We start from the raw sequence: 16,728 nt of genomic DNA on the forward strand, positions 1-16,728 counted from the left end.
ACATCTGAGCAATTAAAAACTAATCTTTATGTGTTTTCTGGGCTTAAAAAGGAAAACCTAAAAAACAAAAGTATGAAAGCTGGCAATGTGAATACTGCTCATGTTTCAAATTAGTGAGCAGCCTTTGCTCTTTATTTTGGAGGTTTGCAATTACAAGACAATAAGGTCCAAAGGGAAATATCTTTTTAACATCATGCTGATTTCTTCAGCTCTACAGAAGACAACAACATGAATGTCAGTATGAGTACAAACATCTGTTGAGGAGTATATGTGAAGCTTAGAAAATTGGTCAGAGGCAAAATAGTAGATTATGTGTACAAATATAAAATTAGTGTGAAGAAGACTCCAGATGATAAAGTATTGTTTTCCTTTCAGATTTATTCCAGTCTTTACATTTAACTGTGATTCATTCATCATTATAACCATCTGCAGGGATTCTTGCAATACAGCAAGGAGTAACTCAATTTGTCTTTGGTGTATTTATGTTCCATGCAGTATAGGGAATCTGTTAAATACAAATGAAAGGATTAATTGATTTATGTTAGCAGGAACATTGATGTTACTTTTGTAAGTTGGTGACTACAGATTAGAGCACTTACATGCAAATTTCATAAAAGGTCAGGATATTCCTTGGATTCTGCAGATGGATAGAAGAGTATGATTCATTCCTAGAAAATCATGTAGTGCTGTTGTGTATGCTGATCTACTGATGCCTTTCTCAGTCTCAACTAAGACACAAATGTGACACTACAGTTCTTCTCACCTTTGGTGCTTTTCAGTTTTGATGGATCTGTGAAAGCAGGTATTGAATTTAGATTTCTCCAATATTGCAATTAAAAGATGATAAATAATCTTAATGAAGCTCTAAAACTGAAGTCATACAGTGTCTGAACACTGTATCTATGAGTTATTACTCTGCAAATGATGTTATTTAGTGTTCACTGGAGATGGAACCTGTAGCAAGACTTTTCTTTCAAGCTGTTAGCTCTGTATCCAGACGTAGCTGTGAAAATATTAATCATCAGTCAGTAAAGGAGTCTAACACCCATTTTGGTGAAACTGAGTCACCTTTGTCTGACAAACATTTAAATATTAGCACAGCTTTGCACAATGTTGTCTCTAGGAGAAATAAATAGATGATCATGTTCTGTTTCAAAGGCACAGCTTTTGACTGGATTAAAATATGGTGTTTTTTGTCCCACAGAAAATTAATATGAGCATAATCTCACAGTGCAGACAAGGTGCAGCCTTTACCGAAATGCTTTTCTTCTCGAGTTAATTGCATTATCTGAGCATATTAAAAATACTGAGCTCTGAAGTAGAGCTTCTGATTTTTTAATTAGTTAAAGGGATATGTGAAAACAAGATTAACCATGTCAGCCCTGTAGTTCTCAAGAACAAAATTTGCACACTTATGAAGGTGGATCATAAATGTTTTAAAAGTTTGACAGGAGCTGCTTTTAGTCTGCTTCTTTTCATGTCTCTATCAGATTTCTGTACCTCTTTTGACCCCTTTTTCTTTCATTTTTCTATCTCTTCCCCATCTAATGTCTTGATATTTTTTCCCTTAATTTTGTGATATGATCATCAGTCTTGACTAGAGAGAAAGCCAAAAGAAGAGTTAAGTGCCTACTTACTTCCTCATTCACTTGCAGTCAGTAGGAGGTTGATGTGCTCCTCTGGGGTGGATGTCAGAGCTGCTGAGTGACTAGTAATAATTTGGAGAGTTAGTGCAGTTGACTTGTTCTTGCATAATTTACAGCTGGTAACTAACATGAAATAAAGAATTTACTGAAAATGCTTTCTTCTCCCCACACCCCATTACTAAAGGTACAGAATGCCTTCAGATGCCTTCTACCTGTCATTATCACTTGAGGGTATTCAACAAACCAGTCAGTCATTATGTATTGAAATAAATATCTTGTTTGAATAAAGGGTGTGTCCAGATTTCTTTTTCATCCCTCAAAGGAAACTCGTTATTACTGTATTGTTTCTGGTATTTCAGGAAACCCAGAGAAATGCCCAGACAAGTTCTTGCTGAAGATCAAGTTGAGCAGTTTCTTAACAGTCAAAACACTTTTAACAGTTGGGTTTCATCTGAGTGGTTGCAGTATCCTGAGTTTTCAGCTTTGGAAGTATTGATGCAACAAAGAATGTTGGACCTTTTTTCCTGTTAGCTGTATACACTGTATTATTCTCTGTTTTTTGTTAAACTACAAGTCTTCACTCATGATTCCTAGTTGTTGCTGTGTTTCTGCCTTTGGATTTGGCTAAAACCACAGCAGTGTTAAAAGGAGGGAATTCACCTGAGGTCAAGCAGGCAGAGTAGATGCTCCATGTTAAAGTTGTGATTACTTCCCCAACCTCTGATGCCTTTTTCTGTCCTTTATCACAGCCTTTGGCAACCCTTTGGAAACCTTAACCAAAAGTTATATTTGCTCTTCCTAAAACAAGAAATGCTTACCACTCAGCCTGAGGTCAGACTATGTTGCACAGAGTTAAATGTTGAATAACCAGGCTGTCTCATCCTGACTACCTACTCTGTCATCTCAGAGCTGCAGCGTGTTAAACTCCACCTTCCCTGCATCCTGCAAGGATGGACAGGGAAGGACACAGAGCAGCACTTTGTGTGTCCTTACAGGGTTCTGCTGGTTCCCACTGTGCATGTCAGGGTGTGAGCCAAGAGGACCTCTCTTGGAGAGAGGCGATTACTGCTTATCAAAATATTTAAATGTGGGATGGAGATGAATTTTGAGACTGAAGGTGTTTTCATACAACACTTCCTTGCTGGTTTTGTGAGCTATTTGTGAAAGACTTGCACTCTGGATGAGTTTTTAGCTCTGAAGTGAAATAAATGTAATCCATGTTCATTTTATTCCCTGTCCTCTCTCAGCTACTGAGGTAATTTCAAATTGATTTATTTGAGAAAAGGCTGCAGTTTAAAGCATTGTTTTCCCCAAACAAATGCATTAAGACATGATAATCCTAAAAGGCACAGCCATGGATTGTTGCTGCATCTTGCCTGCCTACCAGGGCTTACTTTGCAATTAAAGACTGAAAAAAGGGAGAAGATTCTCTGTTGAACAGAAGACATCATTATTTAATATCCAAACTAAGTTTCTTAAAGACCTCTGCAAATGTCAAGCTGCAGATTTCAAATGAATTTGAGGAATTTGAAGGCAAAATGAGCATAGTGAACCAGCCATTCAATAGCTGAAGAGGGAAATAGTTGCTTCTAAAAGGAAGCAAAAGCCTTACAAAAGATGCAGAAAGTATTAGAAACTAGAGAAATAAGCAGCATGTAGGCATTTCCAGCTGGTGTGAAAGAAGAGAGTCCTCTGGGCACAGTACTTTTTAAGGGAAATAGAAAAAATAAAGGAACATAATTCAACAAAGAAAGCTCAGGAGCTGTGCCAGAGCCTGGTTGACAATAGAAGTAAACTAGACCTCATAAAACCCAACAATGCTGTAAAGATCATCAGATTTGCAAAACAACACTGTTATGAAAAAGACAAAAGCAGTAGGCAATTGCTAACATTTAAAAAATAAACAACATGTAAAATAGTCTCTTCAGTCTCCAGAGGGGCCAGCCAAAGGATATCCACGAGACAGTTTACTGTGTATCTTGCAGGATGTTAATGCTGCTTGGAGACAAAAAGTGTTTTATTTAAGCCACCTAAGCCATACCAATAGATCAAATCTTCTGCATGAAAGGCATTAAAACTCACTTTAATTATGGAGAATATTAAAGTTAGAATGCTTGAAATCCTTAGACCTCTAATATCTCTTCTGCAGAATTTTTATAAATATATGTTAAAGGAATCTGGAGTGAACAGACGGAACCACAGTTGGGTCAACTTTTTAATGAGACATGGAAAGGAGAACAGGCCCTGGCATCTAGATACAGTAATATTGAAATATGGAGAACACCTACTCAGCTTCATCACACGTAACACATCTGTTTATTAAATCAAACTCTTTCCTTTGTTCTTATAAACAAACCAAGTAATCCTGCCTACTTACCCCAGCAAAGCTCCAGCCAAGTCACTTCAACAGGAAGCTGAGAGAGATCAGCATTCGTGACTCGTTTTTCAAGCCGAATATGCAAAACAACCCACCTCACAACTAACATTAGAAGATGAAAAACTGATAACGTGATCTGGCAGTTCTCAAAAGGGATCTTAAAAACTTCTGGCTAAATCCCAGGTTTAGGAATTAAATATTTATCCAGAGTCAAGTCCAAATGCTGCAGTAAAAATTAACAGGGCCCTATAAGCAAGTTTCTCATTTTCATACAGGGGCTTTCTCCACCATCTCTCATCTTTACTATAGTTGTACAGTATTCATATAGACAGCCCAGGGAAATCAATGAATCTCAGGTGGAATGGACAAACAAGATGGGGAGCACATATGAATGAGTTTTAAAAGTAAACAGTGAAAGTATTTTTGTTACCTCAGTCGCAAATGGAGAATACTGAGTAGATTAAATATAGTTTTTAGATGAAGTCTAATGAGTACATATGCTGGCTGGTCTTCTAATGTCTATAAATTCTCACAATATATGTATTTGAGGTAATAGTGAGTTGATGGAGAGCAAACCTACCAGGTACTGCTGTGTCTATAGCAAGTGCTTGTAGTTAGGCACTCCACAAGCCAAAATGGAGACAGTCTGGGAGATTGTCCTGTCTCTGGCTTTACAACCTGAAAGGAAATAAGAGGACTGATGTATGGAAGTGCATGGGAAAAGAGTACCTAAAAACACTTTTCTAAAGAAAATTTAAAAACAGATGAAAGCATATCTCTTGTCAGTCAAAACTGAACCCGAAGAATTTTCTTGACACTGAATCAGTTTTATTTTCTAAGCATTACTAGTTGTCTCCTTCGCGAGCTTTCTGGAAGACCATCAATGTAAAAGAAATTTGTTAGGGGAAAAATGGGCATTTGAAGTTTAAAAAGCTACTCTGCAAAGATTTGGCAAAATGGAGGGAGATACTGCTTAACCAAACCCAGTATTATTAAGTAAATCAAATCAGAGGTGCTTTTACACTGGTCATTTTAAACACAGTAAGCACCAAAAAGGGTGGGTTAACACCTTTTCCTAAAAAACAGACTGTACACATCTCTAGTTCTTTCAGGGAGTAAAGAACCTCTGAGTCAAACTGGTGCCTGATCAGTTTCTCTAAGAGCTGCAGTTTAGGGGTGAGATAACGCTTAAAGTTTTTCCTGAGCTCTCCCTCTCAGCACTTACTTCTGTAAGTTTGATAACATGGAAATAAACTCTGGTAGATCCCAGGCAAGTCTGAGGACCTGACAGTATAGTGCTGATATGGTATGACCTGAATTATTGAGAAGAAATACATTGAAGTGTTTTGCAAGGCTTCCTCAGTTTGCAACAAAAGGCAAGTGAATGATTTGTAGCATTAATAAATTCCACCCACCCCCTCCCCTATTCCTTTTCTTACAAATCTTTGCAAAAAACTTATAAACCTTTGGAAACTATTCCTTCCTTGAACATATACTCTTTCTTGCTTCTATATCCTTTAAGGAACTAATCCTAGGCTACCTTTGTTTTGATCTATGCATAGGAATCTCTTGGTACGGCAGAACTACTCTTGGTATATAACCATAGCCTGGTAGCCTCTTGGACTTATTACTTAATAGTAGAAACTTGTCTTTAGACACTGAATGTTGGTTTCTTAAGCTGATTGTTTCTGAATTTCTTGCTTTATAGTTTGGACTATACAGCTCTGTGTGTCTAGACTATTTTGTATTTTATGTTATTTTATTGTATTGGTTTTGCTCATGATGTATGATTTGTTTGTATAATTACCTGGAACGTATGTAGACTTGCTGCTGGAGGAGACGCTCATCCTGATCCAGCTGATGTGTGGATGCATGAATCAGCCATCTAAATTATACCTCCAGAGCAGATAGGTCACTGCCAATCCCTGGGAGGGAGAAAGCCAAAGAACACTTGTGAGACAGTCCTTGAGAGAAGAAAAGGACTAAAGTTTTCTCAGGTGTTTTATTTCAAAGACTTGCAATGCTTCTTGTCTTTTCCCCATTTCTCTCTCTCTCAAAAAATAATCTAAGTTAGCACTTCACTTCTCCCACTGCAACCTGACACAAAAGACCTTCTCAAATAAATCACTCGTGCAGTTGTCTGGTATGACACAGTGTCAGATGCTGTCTTTTTGATAAGTTCATTTCCTAAGCAATTTGTTTAACCCTTTTTATAGACATTGTTTTCTGTGACTAAGTCGTGAGTCATTTCTCAACACATGAGTACTCCAGGGAAATGTCACACTCATCGCTTGTTTCTCTGCCTGCCTGGCTTCACCATATGATTTTTATAAGCCAAAAGGACAAGAGTTCTTCCTTTTGTTTGTCCCAATCTGCTGACAGCTGACTGTCGTTGGCTCTGATTGGGCTACTCTGTAGGCTGACCTTATAGTTGTTGTAAGGCAAATGAAGTATTTGGAAGAGAGCCCCTTCCCTCATCTTTGGAAAAGAGCTTTCCTTCCCTAAGAGTATCAAGCAAAATGAAGAAGCTCTTAGGAACCTGCTACTATGGGTATCATTCATGATGTGTATGTAATTTTTTGTGTCTCAGAAGTCAGTTCCAAGTTGCCCTAAAGTAGCCACCACCACCAAGATGAGGCTGTCTAGGAAAAATCAAAGTGATCATTTTTCATCCCAAAGACTTGCTTTAGGACACAAATGCTGTCATTCACCTCAACAGAACAGATGGGCTGAGGGCTTGTAAAGGGTCGTTCGGATTTTTTTCCTCTGGGGAAAAATGTCTGTTTGCTATCTTATGGAAACTCTTCTTTGCAGTTTATATTGCAAATAGACTCATAAGTTTGAACAAGTATATCCAAACTGCTTTGAATTGTCTTTATTATCTGTGCCTGTGGGCAGCTAGGGATGAGTGTTTGCACCCAGGTATGGTGACAGAAGGCAAGCACAGACTGTGGCAGTCCCAAAGGAACACTCCCCTCAGGAACCGACTTTCTGAGGAAGTAACTTGGAGTCCTGGGCATGCCTGCTGTCACAAGAAAGGAGTGTCCCAAAGGCTGTTCCAAGATACTGCAGTTGGTAGCTATAAAACTCTTATCTAATTCACTGCAAGCACAAGGCTGTTGTCTCCCTGTCCCACTCCCTTCATCTTTCCCTTTCCCTCTCTTTTCTTTTTGTTTAAAACTCTAGAGACTTGAGCTGTGTACTTCCACGGTCTAATAGTGTTTTTAAATGGAAAATTATTAGGAAATGTTCTAAGGGAAGTGTTACTGCCTTGGAGTACAATTCAGCTTGTGGCATGCAGGTCCTTGAAAACCAGGTGCTCTGTTTCTGATCTTAATCCCTTCTGACTGGCTGCTGTGCCACAATGGCATGAGCTGTGTGTGTTTGGAGGGTTTATCTCAGGGACCCTGCCTAGATCCCTTGGATTGCTTTTGAATGTAGTGTCATTTTCTCTAATGAGTTACTGCTGGTTGCAAGCATGCTGTACTTCAAAGGTCAGGAGGCATTAATCTTTCTCTTGAAGCTTATGTGATGAGAAATGTGGATGCTGGAATTGCTGCCATGCAGAGGCAACTGGATCCTGGCCACTCCTTGTCAGGGCAGCTTTAGAGCTCATACCCATAAAGGACTGGAGCCAAAACCCTTTTGTCAACATTTGGATTGATACTGAAAGCGAATGAGTGTGTTATGAAATTCTTTGCTAATCATGAGACTTTTCCAGCCTAATTATGTCATCTAAACTTCTGAAATCTTCTTTGTTCTGTCTGTAGGGCCGTACTGTGGTAATGTGATGCCTGTCCCCAAAGAAATCATTCTAGATAGCAATGAGGCAACTATTCACTTTGAGAGTGGATCCCATGTGTCAGGACGAGGTTTTCTGTTGTCCTATGCCAGCAGTGATCATCCAGGTAAGGTGATACCCAAAAATAGTAGAAGATTAGTGGCATAGTTCCCCCTATTTAATTATCATTTCTACACATATAGAGCTTTAGCCTAAATGTTTGTTCCTAAATATTTCCAGATTAGCATGAGCCATGGCATTTTTAATAGCATGTGTGTAAGAAACAGTTATAACATTAACCAGATAAAATAGCTGCTGAAATCCTACCTAGACCATTTGCAATACAGGGCCAATGGAGGGGAAAATAGCACCTTCTTCTTCTGTGTTTTGAGCTCCAGCATCCAACCCACTGTGATAGAATGGAGGGGTAAAGTTTTTATTTCCAGAACATTTAATATTTTGGTGGTCTGTTCAACTTTGAAGAAGATATAAAGCGTAAGAAGAGTAGAAGAGGGAGTTGAAAAGAATGAAAGCAAACCATAGTGGTTGCTTCCAGTCTGATAAAATTGCTTAAGTATTATACAAAGAGGTCTTTAAATGTAATTTCATGGTCTGGCAAATATTTGTCTGTATTTTTACATCCTACAGTGGGAATTGACATTTGTAAACTTTTCACAGATCTAATCACCTGTTTGGAACGAGCAAACCACTACACAAAGGCTGAATTCAGGTAAGGAGGGTTTGCAACTCTGCATTCTGGCTTGCTTTACAGTATCTGTCAACTTATTCAGTTGTTATAAAATGTTTAACAGTCTTGGTTTTCTGGAGAAGTAAAGCTTGTTGAGCCCCAGTGCTGTAATGGTCTAATGCCTGGTTGTGAGAAGTAGTAGTGCAGAATGGAAGACTGTGGCCCAGAAAAGTGATGGAATGAAATTGCAGAGCTCTCAGCAATTCTCATTAAGTGCATACATATACATGGTATATGTTAAAAGAGTTTCCACTTTGAAATTCAAAGTAGCCTCAAATTCCAGTGCTTCCTCTGGGAGCAGATCACGTCCCAGCTGATACAAGATTATCTGAGGACAAGCTATAATTTCTTGGTTCCTTGAACTTTGTGATAGGTTTGAAATGGTAATAAATTGTGCTCTTCTGACTGCTGTCTGGATGTGCATATAGGCTTCTTATCGTACTCTGGAAACTTGTGTGGTAGCATTTCTAGAACAAGAGAATTAAACAGAAATAAATGCCCTTGCTAAACTGCTTTTCTGGTTCTTTGTGTGCTACTGTGTTCAGTGCACCTATGATCTCAAGGGTCCATTTATTTAGCTCCTAGATGATGCTTACTAACAGAGCATCAGCCAGAAATGACTGCTAAAATATTTATTGGTTTAAGAGCATTTCTTTTATAGGAGTTTGTGTGTGCTGTCACTACAGTTCATGCCTTAAACAAGCCTTTCTTCTCTCACTGCAGCAGATACTGTCCTGCTGGCTGCAGAGACATAGCAGGTGACATTTCTGGGAATATTGGAGAAGGTTACAGAGATGTAAGTACACACAACAATAGGGGAAATTTATAAATACAAAAGAAACAAGAATAGAACCACTTGGTTTCAACTTTTGCTGCTTGACTTTTGTTAGTAATTCTTCTGGGCTGTTTTGCTATACCTTTTATTATCAGTATATAAGTTATCAGTATATAAGCACACAGACACTTTTCAAACAGACAAATCAATTGTGTGAGAACAAAGTCCACTGATTGTCAAATATACCTCCTGACTTGTGGTTTCTGGCTTTCTGGAAAAAGCCTGCCTATTGTTTGTCCTTCTTGGGGCAGTGCTCATCCATGTACAAAATATTTCTATGATTTTAGCTTGTACTTGTTTGGTGTCCACATGTGAAAAAGACACATTTCAGTAACACGTGGGTTTTCTTTAAGATTATGCCTGCACTATCCTAGCATATGCTCTGAGATGAAATAAATATTGCACACTGTCTAACCACATCCCACCAGTAACTACCAGCCTCCAACAACAAGAAGTTATTTTAAGTTATTTTAAGTTATTTTAACTTCTTGTTCTTTAAACTGAAAAAAGTTGAAGTGGTTGCATTTATCCACAGTTCACATCACTCAGAGCTCTGCCCTCTCTGTGCCCCTCACCCAGGACTCTTCTCCTGTCATGTCTGTGAAATCTTTTCCTCTCTCACAGAGGCGTAAGCCTCATCATACCACTGAAGAAAAACCCTACCCTATCACAGTCACTGAGTTTCCAAAAGTCATTGCTCACGTTTAACCTGTTCATCCAGTTATTCAAGCGTGCTGGCTCCAGCCTGGAAAGTGGCAGAGCTGAAGAAACAAAGAAAAGCCACATTACATTCTCATTAGCTGGAGTTATTCTGCCCTTGGTTCCAATGATTAGGGCAGAAAAGCAGCACATGGCATGACCTCATGCAGATTTTATCTGCACTGAGGAATTTGCAAAAGAAATTTTCCCTCCACCATTAAGGAGGATTTTCTGATGGGAAGAACCTGCAGGGCTCCCCTGGAGATGTGCTGCCTCTGTGCCTCCACTGTCCCCACCCCTCCCTGGGGGGACAGCCCAGCACCACAACTTGCCCAGTAGCACAGCTCAAACTGAGCCAGCGTGAACCTGACCAACCTCTGCCTGCAGCCCTTAGGAAAGTCACCTTTGTACCTTTCTCTGTTCTTTTCCTGCCTTGCCCTGACCCTGTTATTGCCACCTAGCTGGCAGGTGAGCTGTCCTGCCTGTATTTTTCCCCACTATCCAGCCCGAGATGCCGGGAAATGGGCTGCATTTAAAACTCATCAGCAGCTACTCAACACATAGCCAAACCCCTAATGTACACCATAACTCAAATCCTAAGGTGCAGTAATAGATAGGTCTGCCCTCAGGCAAGAACACCAAGGAATTATTGATTTATCTTCCCAACGAAGTGTTGTCTTTCCTTTGGCTTTTTTTCCATGAGGACTGACATTCTTACAACACCTTCTCAGAAGCAGATTATTTTTTTCATTTGAAAAGAAAAATTACATGCTCTTTCTCCCTCCCCTACCTCTTATTCCCCTTGAGCTTTGGATTTTATGAGCTGTCACACCTGTATAGGGGTGGCTGGGAAGGGAAGGCATTATCAGATTGATTTCCTGAGCGTGGCTCCTGCCTTTCAGACGTCCCTGCTGTGCAAGGCTGCCATCCACGCCGGCGTGCTGGCGGACGAGCTGGGCGGGCAGATCAGCGTCACCCAGCACAAGGGCATCAGCCGCTACCAGGGCGCCCTGGCCAACGGGGTGCCCTCCCTCGAGTGAGTACCGGGGCTGGGGCTGCCACAGGGCACAGCTGGGCACAGCTGGGCACAGCTGGGCACTGCCCACCACCAGCAACAGCAGCTGGGGACACCCTTTGGGGAGGAAAAGATGTTAGGTGTGCATTATGGAAATGGTGTTAGCAATGGAGATAGGAAAAGTTCCGGGTTTTCAGTGCCTCTATACCATGTAGGGTGGTATTTTCTTTTTTTTTTTCCCTTCTGTTCCTTCAAATTACTTTGTTAGCAGATACATGAGAGTACGATGTTCTTCAACAAACAACTTTAATCGATATGCTAATAAATCATGGTAAATTCATGTTGAAGTTTAAAAAAAGAAAAACGAGTAAGTAAAAAGTGCCATTGAGCCATAGGGGATTTAATGAACAACTTCTTAAACATTGTGCTTTTGACATGTTCAGTTTTTCTCTTTTAGAATATTTATAGCAAGGGTGTTATATTTACCACTTATCTTCTGACTTTTAATTGTACTGCTGTTGAAGTAGAAATAAATCCTCTAATCTCTATCCAGCACAGTAAGACCTTCCAGCAACTGCTTCTGTCATTCCTGTTGGTTTATAGTTTTTAATTTTCAAATGTTATCTGGATTATACATGAGGCCTTTTTTTTTTTTCTTTTTTAAGAAGAGAAGTTTCCATCCCATAGGCTGCAAGAGCTGAGGCAATATGTATTTATTATACTATTTTCCTGTTTTCTCCATGATTTCTCACACCCTCCTGACAATTTTACAATCATGGTTTCATTCATAGAAAAAAGGCATTCATGTGCTCTGTTGCTGTGCTTAAACTTCAGCACAGACTGAAATGGCGTTTATATACAATGGCACTGGAGTATACAAAGCTGGGTGGTATGTAGATCATAGCCAAAGAACTGGGCAACCTAAATATTTTCTATTTTTCTTGGAAGTTAGTTGCCAAAGAAAATAAGTATAAACTTGTCTCAAGCAAAGCAGGACTGAAAACTCCAGTCAGGCACCAAGCCCCTCCATAAAACAAATAATACAAATTTTTTTCCATCACACATGCCAGCTTAGTGAAGCCCTAAATTAAATATTTTTTACCTTATCTAAAGTTGTTGCAGAGCTGTTCACATACATTCCTATGCTTGTGAGCCTTGATAATCCCAGTAGAGTGACTTGGACAGTAGCACATAAAATTATATAATGAAAGGGAGTTGTGATTTGTACATTTTTTTTCCCAGCACAAGAGCCAGTGGGCAAAGAATGAAGTGTATAAGACTTCAAGTGTGCATGTGCTGGGGGGTTTAGCCCATTTAATGTGACAGAGCACCCTAAGGGGGAGCAGAGCCCCTGTAGCTCTCCTGCTTCTAGGGGCAGACAGAGCCACTCCTCGAGTGTCTCCAAGGGACAGAATTGCCCTAGGAGACACCTGTAGCTTTCTACAGATTACACAGGAAGCCACAGGCTTGTACTGGGCTGTATGCCTCCAAAATAGATGTCATAAAGTTTGATAAAATGGGAGTGTCAGCACAGTGCTTCCTAGGATGTGTCTGCCACACCTGGCACCTGGGCCAGCCTCTAGAACAGATGAACTGTTGGTGTGAGCCCAGGAGGGGGAAACTGGAGTATGTGGGGAAATGCTTCTGTTTCAAAACATGAAAAAGTGCTCCTAGAAACAGCAGGCCCGTTTACTAAGAAAATATACCAATGTATTTTGTGCTTTAAAAAATCCTTTATAAGAGATATCTACAAAGGTGCATGGCTTCCCTGTTCTGCAGTACCCACATGCTGAAAGAAAATCCTGCAGATGAGCCAGAGCCTGCAAGAAAAAATTGGTGCTTGAGCAGCAGTGCCTTAAGAGCTTTTTAGATGCCCTTAAATAAGAGCTTGCTGAAGCTTTTAAAATCTCATTTATAGTGGATTTCAGTATTAAAGGTTTAAATTATTTAGCGACTTTAGCCGAAATTGACCTCATCAAAAGCTCTGCTGGAGTGCATCGAGCTGTTAAGTGTCTGTGTTGTTAACGTGGAGCTGTGTCTCACCCTCCACCCTGCAAGGGCTGACCTTGGCCTCCCCACTCCCCTTTCAGTGTGTTTGCTACTCTCCAGCATCTGGGAGGTTTCTACTTCCATGATCCATGTGCAGACCTGCACCCCCAGGTGCTGTAATGAAGACTGATTTATTGGGTGGATTTATTGGGCAGTTCTGATACCCCAGTGCAGATACACAGGGTGTTGTAACATGGCTTGGCCTGTGACTGTACATCTGCACTCATGGAATCATTTGCCTTTGAAAATGCAAGAGACTGTGTGCTTGTCAAGAGTGAAAGATGGGATTCTGGGTTAACCTGCACTGCTTAGGAAAAGCTTGCTTGAGACCAATTCTGGCAAAAAAAAAAAAAAAAAATAAGGCAGCATCCTGAAGGTTGTCAGGCAAATAAGGAACATGGGGCAAAACCCTCCCTTAAAGGACAAAGTGGAAACTGTGTGACAAATTCCGGCAGTCACTTTAGGAAACTGATGAATTACCACTTACTGAATTGGCTTGCTCTCTTTAGTGAAATTTGTCAGCTTGATTTCATAGCTTTGTAGACCTTAGAAATGCTAACCTCCTCTATTTGCTAAATTTGCAACCCTCTATTTGAAAGGGTTTGGTTGACTTTTTTCCATTATGAGTATTCAAGGAGCACTAAGATTGCTGTTTTGGGTCGGTTTTACTGATTACATAGGTATTTATTTTCTTCTTTTCTCTTGGAATGAATTGCTTTGCATTCACTAAAATATCAACAACTGTTTTGGCTGTGATGTCAAGCTGGTTTGAAGTGAGCAGAGTGCATCTGATCGCCCCAGAGGATTGCCTGTGGGGAAGATGTGGGAGGGAGGTTTGTGTTTCCCCTTCTAGCTACTCAGCCGCCTACATGCCCAAATAAATCAGCTCCCACCCAGAGCTCTGAAGGGCTTCGTTTGCCTGTAGTCATTAGTTTTCCCTCAGTGACAAAAAAAAGCAGTGTTTTTATTGACCTTGACATGGGACTACTTTCCTGTTTTTTCATTTGCAGTGCTCTCAAAACATATAGCCCTGCACACACCATAGTAAGGCTGCAGACAGTACCTTGGGGGAAATTTTCCTGGCCAAAAACAAAGAAAAGGCAGCCTGAAAGGGAGCTGTCTCCATGCTTAGTGCAGAAGTTGTTTTACTGCTTAGTCATGCTGGCCAAGGCCAGGCTTTCCAAAGGGGCCAGTGATGCATGCAGCTCATCGAAGTGACAGTGCAGGGGGCAGATTTTCAAGAAATCCAAACTGATTTCATGTTAAAACCCTGGCTTGGCTTTTTATTAGGCAGCCAGCTGGAGTCATTGCTTCTGGAATGAAACCTCAGGGGCATCTCCTTGGGAATTAGAAAGTGGCTCCCTGAGAGGCCAAGGAAAACTCAGCTTTCCCTTAGAGTGGTGATTTTATCTTGCCCTGCATTGTTCGGGGCTGTGGGGAGCCCAAGAAATGGCTTTTTCCCTGAAGCAAAACAGTCCATGTCACAAGGAGGAAGAAAAAGGGGGTTAATGGAGCATAAAGAGCCATTCCTGATGGGAGATGTTGGCCAGGTTATAACAGAACTGGTTCACACTCAGATTAAAACAAGGAGTAGTTTTCATCCCATTTTCATCCTATGGCACACCTGTAGCCCAAAAAGGAATGGCCAGAGCTGGTGTGGTTTAGTCCATCAAGTGTAACTCTTTCACAAGCAGCAGGAGTAACAGGGTGATGCAATGGGAAGTCACTTCAAAGCTTTAAAAAATGCTCAAAACCATTTAAAAATTACCTGAACTTGATCACAGTAAGAGTGCTCTTAAAGAGGTCAGTATCCAGCCAGCAGAGAAAGTGGCTGTCTGGCCAGAGATATTTTATTGGATAAACAGTGATTCTGAAGCTCTACCTGAGCACTCCTGTGACCACCTCATGAAAGGCTGAATTACCTTTTTCTTTTCTTACAGTGGTTCTCTATCAGATAAGCGGTTCACATTTACTTCAAATGGTAAGAATAATTGTTTTGTTTATAGCTATTTAAATATTTTCTGTTAAAGTTTTAAAAAATAATCAGGAGAATGTCAGGCTGTGTCTAGGAAGGATATTTTAGGACAGCAGTTTTTTTAAATTGGCAAGTGAATAAAAAAACTGAAGGGATGTGAAGTGAGCTAGGAAAAAAAACGAATATGTGCGGTCACACGCACATAGATGAGAAACAGAAATAGTATTCTGCTGTTACATTTCTGGTGCCAGCATATGAAAAATGACAATCAGATAATCCCATTTTTATGTACTTTAGGCCACAGAAAATGAAAGCAGTTTTTCTTCAGACATTTGTAATTTCCATCTTCATCATACAAGCAGAGAAAGAAAACATAGGAGAAATGAAAATATATTTATATTGCACTGATACAGAAGGAGTTTTTGTTTATGGCTTTCCAAGATGCAAAACTCCCTTTTAATCTGTCAAGCCATTCATTTGCATAAAACGCAGCGGGGGGGGAAAGTTCGCATTTGTTCATTTGAATTATATTTCACTCATTTGAGATAAAATCATTTACTATTCTACTGCAAACTGTAGAGCATGTATAGGCCTTTGAATCTGCCAAGGAATTATTTTTAACTTCATTGAACCATATTCCCCTGGCCTGTTTTCTCTGAAGAACCTTGATGTGCAGAGACTTTGGTGGAGTTTGTAGTACTTACCCACAGATATTATCTTCATGATATCACATCTTGGCAGCAGTATCAAGGAGCTTCTCTAATGAGTAACTTTCCTAGCCCTAATTGCAGGTGGGAATCATGAAATATTTACAGTAAAGTATTCCTCTCAGTACAGTGCCTTCATCTGTGAAATGTTTTGTACAGCAGAATTTGTTAATGCCAATCTCAAAACATAAATATTACGTTTCAGAAGGAAAACTTTAAAAATAAAAAATGTCTTCACAGGAATGAGACAAAAGTGCAGAAATTAAAAACCTAAATGGCAAAAATAGCAGATGTAGTCAGGAGGTGTCATGTATGTAGGAGTTAGACTGGTAAAGGATTGGGACTGCAGCACTCTGGTACTGGAACATACACTACAAATTGACTGGTAAACACCACAGCTAATGGAGAGCATCAGGCTAGCACTAGATTCAGCAATGTCTGACTTTGCTGTTGTGGGTGGTCTTCAAATGTTGCTAGCCTAATATAAAAATATCCTGTGAAAATGCAAAATAACTCCTTCTGCCTGTCTGTGTGGGGACTCCTAGGCTGCAACAAATCTCTCAGTCTGGAAGAGGGATTCCTCTCCAAGAGCCAGGTTACTGCATCTTCCTACTGGGAGGAGACCAATGAGTTTGGGCAACTGCTCCTGTGGTCTCCAGACAAGGCTTGGCTACAAGTCCCGGGATGGTCTTGGGCCTCTAACCACAGCAGCAACCGTGAATGGCTGGAGATAGACCTGGGAGAGAAGAAGAGAATAACAGGTATGTGTGTCACTCTCTGGTTATTAGAAATGGGTGCTTCAGCTGGAGAAGAAACTGAATGCAGCTGAAAAGCTGATAGTGCACTAATGCAATGTTTATTTTGTTAAATGTAATGAAATGTTCTGCACTCGGGAA

General features: G+C 40.2%; 1 protein-coding gene across 1 annotated transcript in view; it reads left to right on the forward strand.

The window, feature by feature from the left end:
• The window catches only part of DCBLD1 (discoidin, CUB and LCCL domain containing 1), a gene marked incomplete at its 5' end in the record, with an annotated part of 46,574 nt that overhangs the window by 18,171 nt on the left and 11,675 nt on the right, over positions 1-16,728 (forward strand). The window contains 6 exons of the mRNA XM_079299027.1: positions 7,794-7,931; positions 8,483-8,534; positions 9,276-9,348; positions 10,989-11,122; positions 15,091-15,131; positions 16,378-16,593. Coding sequence (XP_079155153.1) covers positions 7,794-7,931; positions 8,483-8,534; positions 9,276-9,348; positions 10,989-11,122; positions 15,091-15,131; positions 16,378-16,593 — 654 coding nt within the window. The remainder of the gene's footprint in view (positions 1-7,793; positions 7,932-8,482; positions 8,535-9,275; positions 9,349-10,988; positions 11,123-15,090; positions 15,132-16,377; positions 16,594-16,728) is intronic.

Source organism: Erithacus rubecula (assembly GCF_903797595.1).
Source record: "Erithacus rubecula genome assembly, chromosome: 2".
Lineage (NCBI taxonomy): Eukaryota > Metazoa > Chordata > Aves > Passeriformes > Muscicapidae > Erithacus > Erithacus rubecula.